Raw genomic sequence first — 17,186 nt, 5'->3', positions numbered from 1 at the left:
GGACTGTTATATCACACTATGATTCCTTACTTCAGCTGATTGTTGATGTACGTATGTATAGGTGAGTACTGGTATTCATGATGCATTATAAGTCCCGTCATTCAACCTGTAATGCATAACTAGTCAAAAGCATCCATAAGACACTTGATAATTATAAACTATTTTAAGTCACATCTATAATGTTTTATGCCCTCTGAGGCAAACCGTGTTTTGTGATAATGGGCTTTACAAATAAAATTGACTTGACTTGACTTGGCCTATTGATATAGTGCATTATGTGTATTTATGAGTGTAGTCATAAAGCATTATGAATGCATTATAATTCACTATGAATGCCTTCATAGAAAGTGTTACCAAGTTGTGTAACTACTTTAATTAAAGTAATGTAACTGACCGTAAAACTTTAAATAAAAGCCCAGTCCCTTTAACTTGCCAGTGTGGCAACACATTTGAACAAATAAAGGTCTGTCTCAATTAGAGGCCCAGTTACCATGCACTTCATTTTTATATAAGTTCTTTGGATGTATAACACCAGGTTGTTGGCTACCTGTTGGAAATATTGTTAGTTAGCTGCTTGAATAACACCTAACTGTTTAAACTTTTATCAGTATGGACATGCTACACACATGGTTAGCTTGGTAAGATTCCCTACAATTAAATCATACTGTTCATTTTACTGAAACCATGAGCACCAAAGAAGTAATACATACATGATAAACGGGACACCAAAAAAATACGTTTAAATAAACAGTTTGATCGTATTTCTAACTTTGCTTATCAACAGTTTTATGTGAAAGGAATTAAAACCCGGTCCCATACAAATAACCAAAATATAAGCCTGTCAAGTTCAGTGGTTTCAGCAAATTATAGCTGACTAATTTAAGTTTTACCCTAATTCATTTTCTTACTTTTTGATAACTTCTCTAACAAATGTTTTAAATAGCTGTTCTTCTCAAGTTTGTCTCAATGGCTTTGCTTACCTGCGTTGTCCAAAAATCTTCCAAAAGCAGGATTCCTGCTCTGCTGGAGATGGAAAGCAACAGAATTAAAGCTTTGTTTAACATATAAACTTTGTACTGAATATTTTTTTTATCTGTAACCTCTTTGTAATCACCAACATTTTGATAAGTACCTGTAATTTAATTATATGTTTTCTCAGTAACTGTAAGTAACTATAATTAAATTAATTTTGTAATTACTGTAACTCGTTACTCCCCAACACTGATGATCTTCACTAATGCAAAATGTGTGTTCTCTATATAGGAGGACAAATGTGGGAAGATGGCAATAGGTCACTCAACTATCTTTGTGATTTCCTCGCTGGTACGACCTTGAGCACACAGTTGATTGTTAGAGATGTAACGATAAATCGCAAGGGAATTAAAAATCAACAGGTGATCTGCTACAGGCAATATTGAAATAGAAGATGCACCCTTCAGTTTTAAATCGAAGTGTGGCAGCATTTGAGCTTCCTTAAGTCTGAAAATAATAAATGTGAGAAGATAATTGTTACATCCCTATTGAAGGGTACGTGTTTTTGTTCACAGTGTAACAGAAGCACATATTTAATGGAATCAGTACAGACAGAGAGCTGCGATGTTATGCGACGCGCGATTGTCGAAAGCTTGCTCACTGTTAGGACACAGTGTCAGATGTAAATATTTTTTCCCGCAGAGATTCAATACGTCGGACCTCAATGGATTTTACCAATCAAAACCCAACAAACAGATAATGGAAACTCTGGCCCTCCGTACGATGACACATAGCCGTAGAGTTTTGCCATTGGGAGCAGGTGGAAACGCTTTGACCCGGTCCTCTGACAGTTTGTTTAAATATATTCTGAAGCCTTTGCTAGCTTGGTGTTTGAAGCTCACAGTGCTGTTACTAACCTCACTGGCTGACTCATAATATGTTGAACAAAATGTAATCTCCTCTTTCTTCTCCTGTCTGTCTTAAAGGAGTCTTACGTATGGAAGATGTACCAGGAGCGTTGCTGGGAGTTTTTCCCTGCTGGTGACTGTTTCCGGAAACAGTACGAGGATCAGCTCAACTGATCTGTTTCTGGGTCAACAAACTCCTCCCTTTCATACTGTAACCTGTTCAAGGCCCTCTACAGACATCTGCCCTTTGCTTAGCCCTCAAACCTTTCTTACTGCTCTCTAAGGAGTCCCTGTTCCAGCCAACAACGGGTTCTATACTCAGCTCCCAGTCTAGGAGGAGCTACATCTCCATCATCCTCTACAGGCCCCATCCTAAGCCTTTTTCCCAGCTCTTCCTCATCCAGACACTCGCCAGCTCTGCCCCAACCTCCAGCACACTTTGTTTGGAATGCTTCTAACTCTGACTTTGTACATAGGAAATATCAGAGTATATGCTGTACAATACGTGACTGGTGGCACGTCAAGGTTTTTGGCCCAGATGATGACTTCTCTGCTTCATCTTATTCTACATTCACAGTAACAAGCAAAAAATACAAAGGAATAATGGAGCGAGGGAAACAGGGAGGACCCAAAGATGAAGAGAGGAGGAGAGTGGAGGGAAAATGAAGGGAGAATTCTTCCTGAACGACTTTAGGTACAGTAAACGATAGACAAAGAGCAAACATTAGTACGATGATGTTTACGACTTTTCATGTGTACAATGCACGTTGCATGTAGGTACAGGGGGTGGACACAAAGATGGAACACCTCTACAACACTGCTATAGTTCAACACAACAGCTCTGCAATAAATCAGACCTTTGACAAGCTTTATATGTCAGCTTTCGTTAAGATTGTATCCTTTTTTTAGTTTGTGATACATGTCACATGGGAAGATAAAAGGTGCCTATACGTTATAATTTAATCCAGCACATCACAAAATTACACAGTAAGCAGTCAAATCAACACCTCTGTGACACTGTCACAAACACTCAACATCCTGATCTTAACACATTGGAATGCTGTAGTGGACTGAATTAAAGTATAGTTTGCAGATGTTAAAATTGTGTCCACACCCTGTACATGCCAACACTGTGTGTGAAGGGCTCCTTAACTAAGTGTTCACATTGCTCGCAACATGATCAATAGTCCATTTTTTTTCCTATGGAGCTGAAAACTCCATAGAAAAATATGGACGTCAACTAGTCATAATCCTCCATCAGCCTGCAAGTTATCAGCATCTTTTTTTTCCCTCAAGACTATATAAATAATAAATAAATGTCCCCAAAAGAATGCTTGCAAAATGGTTCAATCCATCATTGATATGTTGGTAACATTTCTTTAGTTTAATCTTTTGCCCCAGAAGTGGCATGGTTTAGGATGGAGATGACTCTTTGGGAAACTACTGGTCAGATTGCCATGGAATTTACTGAGCACATGTTTTAATGCCACCATTCAGACAATCCTTCAGCCCCGCTACTGGTCAAGGCTCTAACAATAGCTAAATGGTCTGCATGATTGTTCTGTCTAATAATATTTTGGTGTGTAAGAAACATCACAGCCTCGAGGTGTCCCTTTAGTGGACCTTTAGATTGTCTTTTTTCAATTAACGCTACTTAATTAGGGCTTGCTCTATACATTTGTTCATCAACTGATGTAGTTTTATGAAAAGCAATACCAAAGCAGCAGAAAAGGGATTTGTCTGTTTCAGACTTAATAGCTGCCAACTAAGTAAATGTGCACTTGTTAGCTAAGATAAATAATCAGCCAGGCTGGAGCAACCCATGAGTCAGAGCTGGAGGACAGACTGGAGACAGACGATGATCAATGTATGGATGAAAGCAGAGAGAGGGGAGACGAGGGGAAACAGTGCCTTACTAAGCCAGGGGTGAGTTATGCAAGCTGGAGAAGGAGTCATGTCAGAGTGCTTTACATAAACACAATGTAGAGACTGAGGAAAACACCAAGAGCACTATAGGAAAGTAAATATTGAGATGGGACGGAGATGGAGGGAGAAATGCCCTGAGGATGTTGTTATTGCAAATATTAAATTACTAGATGTCTTACTGGTTTATATTCTTTTTTTGGTACAGACCTTGGTATAAAGATCCACATTTAAATTAACTTCGAATTTCAGTTAAGCTTGCATTATAGCTGCATGCAGTGCAAAAGGGGGTGTTACATTTTATTTTAAAGTATGATTTTATCAATTCTGTTTAATAATACAGTAATGTTGGATGATGACGTCTTGTAAAGTTCTGGGGAGTCAATTTCAGTTTGAAAGGATAAACCCAATCTTCAAAATAATTTTTGGATTTTACGTTTCTGGAAACCACTGATATGTTTGTACATATTATATTCTGTGAATCTGTTGAAACATTTCTTACATTTCTACGTTTTCAATTTTCAATTTTGTGTGACAATGTTGGGGTTAACATGTCGTCAGGTTTAGGCACAAAAACACTGGCCGGAATGTCATTAAAAAATGCCCAGTTTGGTAATCAGAAACATAGCTGGACATGTCACAAACTCTTTTTGAAACAAGTGTAGGTCAAAACCTACCTATATGACTGGACCATGTATGAACTGTAAGAGAGCTTTTAATTTTAAACAGAAATGGCCACCCAGTCAACACTCTGCCTTGACTTTTTCTCCAAGCGCTGCGCTAATTCCACCATGCTACTATTCCACACTGGTAACATACAGTAAAGAATACAGTGCCTATTCATTTCATAAGCCTCATTCCCACTGCACAAAAACCCGCTAACACCTGCTAACATCTGGTGTTTTAATGGAAGGGGAATGCATACGATCAACATTTACACTTGGGTCAAAAGACTCTGAAGAACTGATACACTCACCCTGGACAAATGTTGAAACCTCATGTAAATGAGGCCAGATATTAAACAAAGACATTTGTCATGTATCTGTAGCCTCATTCTCACTGCACAGAAAACCCCGCAAACACCTGCTAACATCTGGCTTTTTAATGCAATGTACAATCAGCATTCACACTCTGTAGTAGACATGGATTTTTATCACCTCCGGCTCCGATCAGCATTGATGGGAACAAAACAACCAGGTGAATGCAGTAATTGCAGCTCCTTAACTGGCAAAATGCAATGATGCACTGCCACTAATTACCGTCCCTCTCCTCCTAAGCAGTAGTTAAATATTATTCAAAGTTGGTCTGCACTGAGTTTGAAACAAAGACTGACTAAGTAAGAGCTATAGAAAGAGAAGAAATGACTGAAAAGTGTTCAAAGACCTCTGTTTTTCTTCTGTTCTGCCTGTCTGTGACAGCGCATGGACACACAAACAAAACCCACACAGAAAGACAGAGCGTGCTGCACTGCTGTGTTTACAGGCAATGGGAATGCAGTTTATTGCCTGTATTTAGCGGGTATACCAGAGTTTTAAAAATCTGTGTGCACACACTAATTTCCAATGAGGAAATACCACCACTCATCAGTCACTCTGACCAATGGTGTAACTTTATATCTTACTTACTCACTCACTCACTCACTCACTCACTCACTTACTCGCTCGCTCACTCACTCACTCACAGACTTCTGTGTTTGTCGGGCTGGCCCTCCTGCAGTCCATTCAAAAATACTCACTTTTGTTGGTCTCCAGCCATAGTCTGCTGCTTGGCAACCATCTCCTCTTGGTGTCACACATCCACATCCATTTCTTCCCCTGATGAGAAACACATCATATACTTAACATGTCATCTGAACTTACATCACTCTAGAAATGTTAATGTGACAGGAGTGAAATGTACAAATGTAACATATCTGGTTTGCAGAAACACACAATACCAGCATTGTATTCTGGTGACTGGGCTGAAATGACATTAGGTCATGCTTCATGTTGTTTGAAAATTGAGTGGGGACCATTAATAGCAGGCGCAGAGTGTGGTACTTATAGTAGAGTAGTAAAAAGAGGAACCTGTACTTTGATTACACATAGTATCGTGCCACTCGACCAGTGCAGACGACTTCTTCATTTGAACAAAAGCGTATAATTGTTGAAGGTGGCTCCTTACACACTCACAGTTGTATTTATTAAGCACACTGAGCTATTAATTCAGTGTGAGAGGTGTTGATTTAATTGTGTGATCATTTTGAAGCCTGCAGTTTGTGGTGCTGCTGAATAATAATGTGTTATTCAAGGTGTTCACATCAAATCAGTTAATAGAAAGGTGTAAGAAAATAGGGTGGACAAAATATTAGAAATACTCCTGAATGTAAACAGACAATAGCCTGAAGGAGGATGTACAGCTGGGTTGTTAGACTGAATTAATTTCAGCTGGGTGGACTTAATGAACTTGCAACTGAGTGTTAACTACAATACTTGCAGAACAAGCTCCATGTGGTTGACGGCTATCCCAACAGCATCAGCAGTTTCCATAGCACATAACAGTATTCATCATTCATGATGCTGCCACACCATCAACATTTAAGATGGATTCGCCGTTAGCTTCGCTTTGTTTTATTACACACTCTGCTGCAGACACACACACTGTATACACTCTGTCTCGTGCAATATAGGAGTCGACATCAAGAGACAGAATTCCATCATCCATATCAATATGTTGGATTGTATGCTCATTTTGTTTCTACTTTGTATTTTAATTGTTACACCCCTCTCTGCAAAGTAGGAAGATTAACTGACAGTGTTTAAACTTTCCAAAGAACACATCTCATGACTTATTAGGACTTCGGGGGGGCACAGACAAAGGACAAATGAATAAATGAAATGAATGTCAAAAATTATATCAGAAACAAAATCTATTTAAAGCAGAAATATTATTGCAGTATGATTTATTTTCTTATTTTCACTGATTCATTCCTCAGTGACAGGAAGTGTGTCTTGTTATAATGAATGTTCCGAGCTGGCAAATGTTTAACAAACATGTCCTTGAAACATTTTTGAATAAGGATTGTTTATCTGAAGTTTTTTTGTGATGATCTTATGCAATACAGCAAAGAGTTACTCTTTTTGTATAGACGTTCTCCAAAAAAAAAAATCTCAGAAAAAAAATGCCATTGCATGTTTATTATGCAGGTTTAATTATAACAAGTATAACAAAGACACTAAATCTATGTCACCCAAAAATTGTTTAATAGGATAATTTAAGATGAATTAATATTTCTGTATTATTGTATTTAAGTGTTGTGGGCTTCACTGTAAACTCTTTAAGTCATTTGCCACAAGTGCATCCCTCCGAAAAAAAAAAAAAAGAAAGTGGCTGCTGCTTTTCTCTCACTTAACCATCTCTGTTTTATTATACTATGAGTCCGAGGTTTGTTTAAGTATCATTTCGTTTTATGGTTAAGCAATAGCTCTTCAGGGAGTGTGTGGGACGCAACCAATCATTGTAAATTGCAAACAAAGGCAAAACGAATAAAAGCTTGCTTAACTTTGTCTCAATTTAAAAATAAATTTATTTATTCATTTTATTCTATGTATTTTATTTACTTAAATAATGGTAAGGAATTAAAACTGAGGTTCTGTTAAATTAGTTTACCATTTAATCTTAAAGGTGCAATATATAAAATATATAAAATATATATGTGTATATATTTATATATATATATATATATATATATATATATATATATATATAGTATGTTGGCTGGTTGGTTGATTGCACAAAACCACCATAACATACATGCTGGTTTGGCTGAACTTTTCCTGTTCCTCTTGTGTTTCTGCTGTCAGCTGTCTAAAACGGAACATTTTCTCAGCACAAAATGCATCTGGTTTGGTTCAGCTAAAACCAAAGTGAACAATAGTGAAGTCAGTGAAAGGTGAATTAAGTTTCATATTCTAAATTAGGATCATGTTTCTTGGACCATTAAACTATGACGACCCAGAGTGTTTAATATTAAATATGTAAACATGACATTATACTATAAATAATCATAAATAAATAGACAGGGTTACTGCAGGTCCTTTAAAAAGTCTTCAAAGACATTGAATTCATTGCTGATGACAAAGACTATTTGTTTTTTTCAAATTTGTTCCATCTATCAAAAGTCCTAACATTGCTAATACATGAAAAGTAGGATTTTTTGAATGTTTTTTTTTTTTTCTGGTGTTGCTTTGTTGCTTTAAAATTTTGCAGCATGGCTCAAACACATAGGTGATGCATACCAGGCTCTGAATGTTTTATGTTTAATGTTTTTAAACTTGCGTGATGGGAATCAAAGCAATAAAATCCCACATGCAGAGTGAAACTCACCAAGAAAATTTAAAACAAAAAAGCAAGGGATTTCTTAAAAAATAATGTTTTATGTCACAATAAACATTTGGGTGAAATTGTCCTTAACCCTAAACAATTGCTGTCGGTTCAGGGTTTTGTAGTGTTTTCTAATTTTGTTTAAAATTAAGTTTAAAAAAAAAGTCTTAAATTTTATTTCCCTTATGCTGCAGGAATGCTGATAATATAGTCATGAATATGTGAGATAATCCAATGCATTTTTACATCTCAAAAAGTTATTATGAAGTGATATTTGATCTATCTGGAGGGATCGCTGGTTGTGTTAGTTGGCCGTTCACTCATTCAGACCGACAGCAGCAGCCAAAAATACAAGTGGCTCTGCACCTTTTGTTCTGATCGACTTTGGGATAAAAAGTGAGATTATGAAATAAAACAAACTCTGTGAAGGGCATTTCATGGTTTTATAATTTGTACTGATTTATATCATAATGTGTTATTAATTATTGAACATTTTGGGTCTCTATAATAAGCAACCTACAGTCTGATGCAGTTAACCAAACCACCCTAATGTTTGTATTTGCTATGTGTTAAACTCTTATTAGTTAATTAGGGCAGTACTCCCGCTGTGAAAAACAGATGAAATGCGAGTGTGGAAGTTCATCTGTCTGTTATCTTACCTGAGTCAGTTTATACATGACATCCTGTCGTCATAGAATATGCGTACAAAGACATGCTGCCACTAGAGGCCGCTTTAGAGCCATCTCTACTGATTGCACCTTTAATGTTGAGTGAGGATGCACGTGCAGTTTACATTTAGCACAGATGACTATATAAGTGTTACATTTGCAACCAGCCAGTGTGGGAATTATGTATACTGCGGTGCGCTCATTATGCCATGCCAATGTCATGCCTTTTTTTACTTTTTATTTTCATTGCAATACCATGTCAGAGCGAATAATGCCATTGCTAAGTGTTTTTTTGCCCATGTGAAAATATTTTTTTTTCCATATGTACCACAGAGGGGGCATGTTTAGTTTGCCACACAGTAAAGCATCATGTAGACTTTTTGAGTAAGCTGTTGCTACTTCTGAGAGATTAATGTATAAAGAGGGACTGAGTCTATGAGTCATGAATGGATTTGCATGATTTTGAAAATAAAACTTTATTTATTAACTTGTGAAGAGCAGAATATTTTTGATTCTACATTTCTGAAGTCTATCCCTACTTTGTAGCCACTTTTCACATAGAACATATGGACTATGGACACTGTCAAAATGTCCGTGCACACATTTTAAAATGAATTCTTTTATAACTGCCTACTTTAGCATTGTCGGCAGGTGACCTGACGTCTCTTGGTGTGATGTCCTGCAGATTGGCTGTTGTGTGTTCTCACAGCCTTCAGAGGAAGGTGAAGAGGTAATGATGGAATTGCAGTGCGCTGATGACTTAACAAGTGTTGAGGTGTGACAGACTGCAGAGCCAAATAATGGTCTTACAGTAGAGATGTATTCTCATTCTTCTCACCTTCTATGCAACTTCAAAAAGTCTGACACAACCCAAAGTGAAGCAGCTAAGTTTGACAACTGCAGCAAACTTCTCAATGTGGATAAAACGGGTCAATAAGGTCGTTTTAGACTTAAACATAACATCATTATCAAAACTCACAACTGCCACTGATGGTTGGTACAAAGTGAAATTGTTGCTTGGACATTACGTTCTCAAAAATTGCAGAAATGAAAACTGAGACTCTAAGGTTCTTATTCTTGGCGCCCATTCAGTGTCAGTATAATATCAGGCAGTTCTGGTTTTATTGTTTTGTTGTATAACCCTCAAACTCGTACTTCTGCGAAACACCAGAGGGAGATATAGCTCCCTCCCGACCCGCTACGGCAGGACCCTTTGAACCGCTTCAGGTACAATTTGAACCAACATTTCTTGGTCGTCCTTGGCAAAGTATTAAGATGGTTGATGCACCACGCCACCTCCAGCTTTAAAATTCTCCTGCCCTTGAGAAAGATGGAGCAACCAGCAATAGATGGAGATTCAAACCCACAATTCCTGAGAATCCTTGGAACCATATTTAGACAATTAATGCACCATTCACACATTCACACACTGGTGGCTGAGGCTACCGTACATGTTGCCACCTGTTACTCAGTAACCATTCACAGACGCACACACGACGCAGCATCAGGAGCAATTTGGGATCCAGTGTCTTGCCCAAGGATACTTCTACATGTTGACAGGAGGAGGCAGGGACTGAAACACCAACCTTCCGACTCACTCTACCTCTGCTCCACAGCCACCCAAGACTCATCGTATTGGAGGTCATCTTTATTACTGTTATATTTCAATGAATGCCATGAGAATAATTTGTGTAATTAGCAGAATTGTTTATCTGGTGATGTTTGCTTTATAATCATTTCACTCCTCACTCTATTCTCTCTGCTGTGTAAGAGTAAAATATCTGATACATACCTCAATTCCTAGTTTAACACTTATAGCACGTTGTGTGTGTGTGTGTGTGTGTGTGTGTGTGTGTGTGTGTGTGTGTGTGTGTGTGTGAAAGAGAGAGAGAGTGTGTTTTGGGGTCATGAGAGTCCAGCAATTGGCTTGTTCCAACACACTGTATGAGAGTGGCCAATTTTATGGCCTTGTTTGGTCAGGAGAGCTCCTGAAATATTCATCAGGTTTCTTTTTACTAGTCAAACTCCAAATGTGATGAAGCAACTGTGTGTGTGTCAGACTACATGTGTTTGCATGGGTGGCTTTTAAAATAGAATAATGAAGTCATGCTATAGAATGTTGTCCAAAATAAAAGCCATAGAGTACTCCAAAAACCAGTATAACATATAATACTCTATTATGACGTCAAAATAAGAAAAAAAAGTCCAAAATAACATAAAAATGTCATTATATAGCATACAAATGCCATACTATAGTAAATCTTCCAAAATGTCATAAAAATGTCATACTATAGTATTTTACCCAACACATCATAAAAATATTATACTAAAGTATATCATCCAAAATATAATAATAATAATAATAATAATAATAATAATAACTTTATTTATAGAGCACCTTTAACAACACAGTTTACAAAGTGCTTTAACAAACATGGCAAAGCCAAGGCTGTAAACCCCAGAGTTAATAAACAATTTAGTAAATAATGCCGACAAAGGGCAGACAAGAGTGAAGGCAGAATAAAGTAGGGAATTCAGAGATATATTAAAGATATATGAGATTAATACGCTAACTAAAAGGCAGTAGACACAGAACACTGATAATAATAACAATAATAAGCAAACGATAGTATGCCATCAGAAATAGCATAAAAATTTCATACTGTTGTATGTCGTCCAAAAGTCATTAAAATGTCATACTATAGTATGTCATCCAAGATATCCTAAAAATGTCATTCTATAGTATATTGTCCAAAATATCATAAAATGTCATACTATTGTATGTCGTCCACAAAATGTCATAAATCTGTCATACTATAGCAAAATAGCATGAAAATGTCATACTACAGTATGTTGTTCAAGATAAAAACGATACCATGGCATAACATCCAAAATTGCCTTAAAATGTTATACTATAGTATGTCGTCTCAAATAGCATACAAATTTCATACTATGGTATTTCGTCCAAAATACCATAAATATATCACACTATAGTATGTCGTTCAAAATACCTTGAAATGTCATACTGTAGTATGTCGTCCAAAATATCATAAAAATGTCATAATATAGTATGCTGTCCAAAATATCTTAAAAATGTCATTGAACAATATATTGTCCAAAATCGCACAAAAATCTTTTTACGGAATAAGAACTATGGTATGAAATTTTTATGCTATTTGAGACGACATACTATAGGATGACATTTTTATGTTCCTTTTTTGAAGAGATACTGTAGTTTGACCTTTTTATGACATTTTGGACGACATACTAATATGGCATTTTATTGATATTTAGTATGAAAAGGTCTTATTGCAGCTTTTTTAATAAGTTTGTTGTTTTTATTATTATTATTGTTGTTGTTGTTGTTGTTATTATAACCATTATTATTATTTTGATGGTAGTAGTGGTAGCACCCCCACCCCCACCCCAACCCCCAACCTTTTGTTCCTTACTTAATGTATTTATTTTTATTTACTCAAAATGTTTTTCCCCTTTCTTTCTTTTTAGTTATACATGAATTATTAATTTGAATATAGGCATGCACACTTACACACACACACACACACACACACACACATACATCCTCCACCCTTTTGAAAATTTTAACTGCCCCACTTTTGCTGGTTCATGTTTTTGTTGTCATGTTGGTGTTTAGTTTTGTCAGTGTTCTTTCTTTTGTCTTGCAATAAAAATAAATAAATAATAATAATTTTTAAAAAAAGTTTGAAATAGCCGCATTTGGCTACTCACAGTTTTTGGTTGATGATTTTTGGATTCTTCGGGTTTTGACTGACAGTGAAGTTGAATTGCTGTGTGACACTGAACTGATTTGTCACGTTAAAACGAAATCAAAATACCCCCAAAATATACCGAGGCTTTTCCAAAACAACATGAAAAAAAATAAATGGGGCAAAAAAACGATTAATCACACTATAAATTAAGACTGACCCAAAGAAAAGGCGGTAGAAAACTGTCCTCTTCGGTATCTCCCCAATGGAGTATTTTTACACACCTGCCGTTAATGAGACAACCTGGGATGCCAGGTTAGCTGATGCATTCAAGTGATACTCCAAAAATCGGAAATTGTAAAGGCTTGCTAGAAATGTCTCTAACAGTATTATGTCACAATTAAAAAAAGCATAAAAAGTCAAAGTATGGCATGTCCTCCAAAATACTATGAAAAGTAATAGTATAAAATGATGTCATAATGACATAAAATATCAAAATATAAAAAAGTAATGGTATAAGAGGTTGTCCAAAAAAGCAGAAAAAAAATCATATAGTGTATTGTTCAAAATAGCATTAAAAAAACCTTTGTGTCATATGTATTTTTAAAATACATTTTAAAAATGCCATAAACAAGTCATAGTATAGCAAACTATCCATCCATCCATCCATTTTCTTCTGCTTATCTGGAGTCGCTCGCGGGGGCAGCAGCCTAAGCAGGGAAGCCAAGACTTCCCTCTCCCCAGCCAGCTCTTAACAGGGGATCCCAAGGCGTTCCCAGGCCAGCCGAGAGACATAGCCTCACCAGCGTGTCCAGGGTCTTCCCCGGGGTCTCCTACCGGTGGGACGTGCCCTGAACACCTCACCAGGGAGGCGTCCAGGAGGCATCCTAATTAGATGCCCGAGCCACCTCATGTGGCTCTTCTCAACGCAGAAGAGCAGCAGCTCTACTCCAAGCCCCTCCCGGATGACCGAGCTTCTCACCCTATCTCTAAGGGAGAGCCCAGCCACCCTATGGAGGAAGCTCATTTCGGCCGCTTGTACCTGCGATCTCGTTCTTTCGGTTACTACCCAAAGCTCGTGACCATAGGTGAGGGTAGGAACGAAGATTGACTGGTAAATCGAGAGTTTTGCCTTTCGGCTCAGCTCCCTCTTCACCACGACAAATCGGTGCAGCGTCCGCATTACTGCAAACGCTGCACCAATCCACCTGTCGATCTCCCGCTCCATCTGTCCCTCACTCGTGAACAAGACCCCGAGGTACTTAAACTCCTGCACTTGGGGCAGGACCTCATCCCCGATCTGAAGGGGGCACTCCTTTTCCGGCTGAGAACCATGGCCTCGGATTTGGAGGTGCTGATTCTCATCCCGGCCACTTCACACTCCGCTGCAAACTGATCCAGTGAGAGCTGAGAGCCAGTGAGATCACCAAACCAGACCCCCTCAACACCCTGGCTGCGCCTAAAAATTCTGTCCATAAAACTTATGAACAGAATTGGTGACAAAGGGCAGCCCTGGCGGAGTCCAACCCTCACTGGAAATGAGTTCCACTTACTGCCGGGAACGCGGACTAAGCTCTGGTACCAGTCATACAGGGAACGGACAGCCCATATCAGGGGGTCCGAAACCCCATATTCATGTGGACTGGTTGGGCAAACTCCTATGCACCCTCAAGGATCCTGCCAAGGGTCCAGAGCTGGTCCACAGTTCCATGACCGGGGCGAAAACCGCATTACTCCTCCTGAATCCGGGGTTTGACTGTCCGGCGGACCCTCCTCTCTACCCCCGAATAGACCTTACCGGGGAGGCTGAGGAGTGTGATCCCTCTGTAGTTAGAACACACCCTCCGGTCCCCCTTCTTAAAAAGATGGACCACCATCCCGGCCTGCCAGTCCAGAGGCACTGCCCCCGATGTCCACGCAATGTTGCAGAGTCGTCTCAACCACAACAGCCCCACAACATCCAGGGCCTTCAGGAACTCCAGGCAGATCTTATCCACCCCCGGGGCCCTGCCACCAAGGAGCTTTTTGAGCACTTCGGCAACCTCAGCCCCAGAGATGGAGGAGCCGAACCCCAAGTCCTCAGGCCCTGCTTCCTCACTGGAAGGCCGCCTCAGCAATGGAGGCACGGAACATGGCCCACTCGGACTCAATGTCCCCCACCTCCCCCGGGACATGGTCGAAGCTCTCCCGGAGTTGAAGATCCTTCTGACAGGAGACTCTGCCAGACATTCCCAGCAGACCCTCACAATGCATTAGGGCCTGCCAGGTCTGACCGGCGTCCTCCCCCACCATCGGTGCCAACTCACCACCAGGTGGTGATTGGTTGACAACTCCGCCCCTCTCTTCACCCGAGTGTCCAAGACATAGGGCCGCAAGTCCAACGATACAACTACAAAGTTGATCATCGAACTGCGGCCTAGGGTGTCCTGATGCCAAGTGCGCATATGGACACCCGTATGCTTGAACATGGTGTTTGTTATGGACAATCTGTGGTGAGCACAGAAGTCCAATAACAAAACACCACTCGGGTTCAGATCGGGGGGGGCCATTCCTCCCGATCATGCCCCTCCAGGTCCCACTGTCGTTGCCAATGTGAGTGTTGAAGCCCCCTATGGGGCCAGGCCACCAGGCGCTCGCCATCGAGCCCCACCCCCAGGCCTGGCTCCAAGGGGGGGCCCCGGTGACCTGCGTCCGGGCGAGGGAAACTCTGAACCATTCTTCCTTTTATCATAAGGGGTCCGGTGAGCTACACTTTGTCTGGTCCCTCCCCTAGGACCTGTTTGCCATGGGTGACCCTACCACCGACAACTGAGCTCCTAGGATCACTGGGACACGCAAACCCCTCCACCATGATAAGGTGGTAGCTCAGGGAGGGGAGCAAACTGTCTCAAATGGCATAAAGAAGTCAAAGTAATATATGTCTCTCAAAATACCATAAAAAATGTCATAGCATTGCATGTCGACCAATATGCCTTCAAATTAGTATGAAAAATTAATAGTATAGTGTGTTGCTCAAAAAAAGCCTGAAATAGTAAAAGTGTTGCATGTCCTCCAAAATCATTAAAAAGTAAAAAAATAAGCATATTGTCCAACGTGGCATTAAAAAGTCACAGTGCAAGATGTCAAAAATAACATAAAAAGTCACAGTATAAATTGTTGTCAATATAGCATAAAAAACATAGTATAGCAGGTTGTCCAAAATAATAAAAATAAATAAACATTTTAAAAATCATAGTATAGCATGGCATACAAAATAACATAAAAAAGTCATAGTATAAAATGTCCAAAATTGCATAACAAAGTCTAGCATGTCATCTAAGATTGCAAAAAAAAAGTCTAAGTGCAGCATGTTGGCCAAAATGCCAAAGTAATAGTATAGAATGTCCTTCAAACTAGGATGAAAAGGTTATAGAGTGAGAAAGAGAAGAACCAGGCTTTGATATAGATTTTAAATACCTATGTTGGGTAGATCAGTAGTTAGTTCAAAAAACATCTTGGCCAACTGCAGACTATGCAAACTATACCTGTTAATCTATTGTCCATGACCCTCTGTCAGAAATGAAGCCAGTGAATAGGCAAAATCAATTGTACAATCAGTTTGTGACTGGTTAGTTTTGAGTTTCACAAGTCTCAACCAATGCAAATTTTTTACATAAAGGTACAGTACAGCTCTTGTACCTTAGGGTAAGAGTTGTTAAGTTTTCATGTACACAGTCTTGGATATTCTCTTAACTGTGAAATTCAATCGCACCACTTCACAGGAGGGCGGCATGGTGGCTTTGTGGTTAGCACTGTTGCCTCACAGCAAGAAGGTCCCTGGTTCATGACCCGGTTGGAACAGGGTTTGGTCCAGTTGGTCCAGGGTTTGGCCCTTCTGTGCAGAGTTTACATGTTCTCCCCATGTCTGCATGGGTTTTCTCCAAAGACATGCAGCACAGGTGGATTGGTGACTCTTAGGTGTGACTGTGAGCATGTATGGTTGTTTGTCTATATGTGTTAGCCCTGTGATAGTCTGGCGACCTGTCCAGGGTGTACCCCGCCTTCCGCCCGATAACAGCTGGGATTGGCTTCAGCCCCCCCAACCCTCACGAGCAGTTACAGAAAATGACTGACTGACACCAGAACACGTGTTCCTCAGCAAGATCACAATGAAATGTGGCTGGTTGTTCCAAATAGAGAATGCTGGACATTTGCTGAAACCCAGGACTGAACAAGGAATCTTTAGATCTTCAGTCTAACACTCTCCCAGCTGAGCTATTTCAGTAGACAACAAGCACTGTCAATGCTGCTAGATTTCATTTCATTAGCCACTACTATCAAAAAGGGGGCAAGTCACTGAATGTGAAATGAACTTTTCAAAATTCAACTTCAAGCAAAAGACTCTGCTATGCTACATCATGTTTGTTACCTGAAACCTTCTAAGATAGTCTAGTGTCCATCACAACCCAGGATTCCCTGAAAGTTTTACAGGGATTGAGTATTATGCTTGCAATTCTTCCAAATGCTTTTTATCAGACCAAATTCCCCCAATTTTTTAATAGAAATTATGATGTATCATGCTTAAGGATGACATCAAAGCATTCTATAATATCCAGTTGTATAAAATTTCCTCATACAACAGATCT

At 39.3% G+C, this 17,186-nt stretch overlaps 1 protein-coding gene across 5 annotated transcripts in view; it reads left to right on the top strand.

Annotated features, from left to right (window-relative positions):
- ryr2a (ryanodine receptor 2a (cardiac)) overlaps positions 1-9,328 on the top strand; it is a 246,285-nt gene extending 236,957 nt beyond the window's left edge. For all 5 annotated transcript variants that reach the window (XM_042507822.2, XM_088070115.1, XM_088070117.1 and 2 more), the window contains one exon: positions 1,959-9,328. In XM_042507822.2, coding sequence (XP_042363756.2) covers positions 1,959-2,054 — 96 coding nt within the window. In that variant the 3' untranslated portion in view covers positions 2,055-9,328. The remainder of the gene's footprint in view (positions 1-1,958) is intronic.
- Positions 9,329-17,186: the final 7,858 nt, after the last annotated feature.

The sequence above is a fragment of the Plectropomus leopardus genome, chromosome 19 (assembly GCF_026936395.1).
Source record: "Plectropomus leopardus strain MGB_pleo_1.0 chromosome 19, ASM2693639v1, whole genome shotgun sequence".
Classification (NCBI taxonomy): Eukaryota; Metazoa; Chordata; class Actinopteri; order Perciformes; family Serranidae; genus Plectropomus; species Plectropomus leopardus.
Note: the sequence above shows the minus strand (reverse complement) of the source record. Positions and strands in the feature narration are given on the sequence as shown.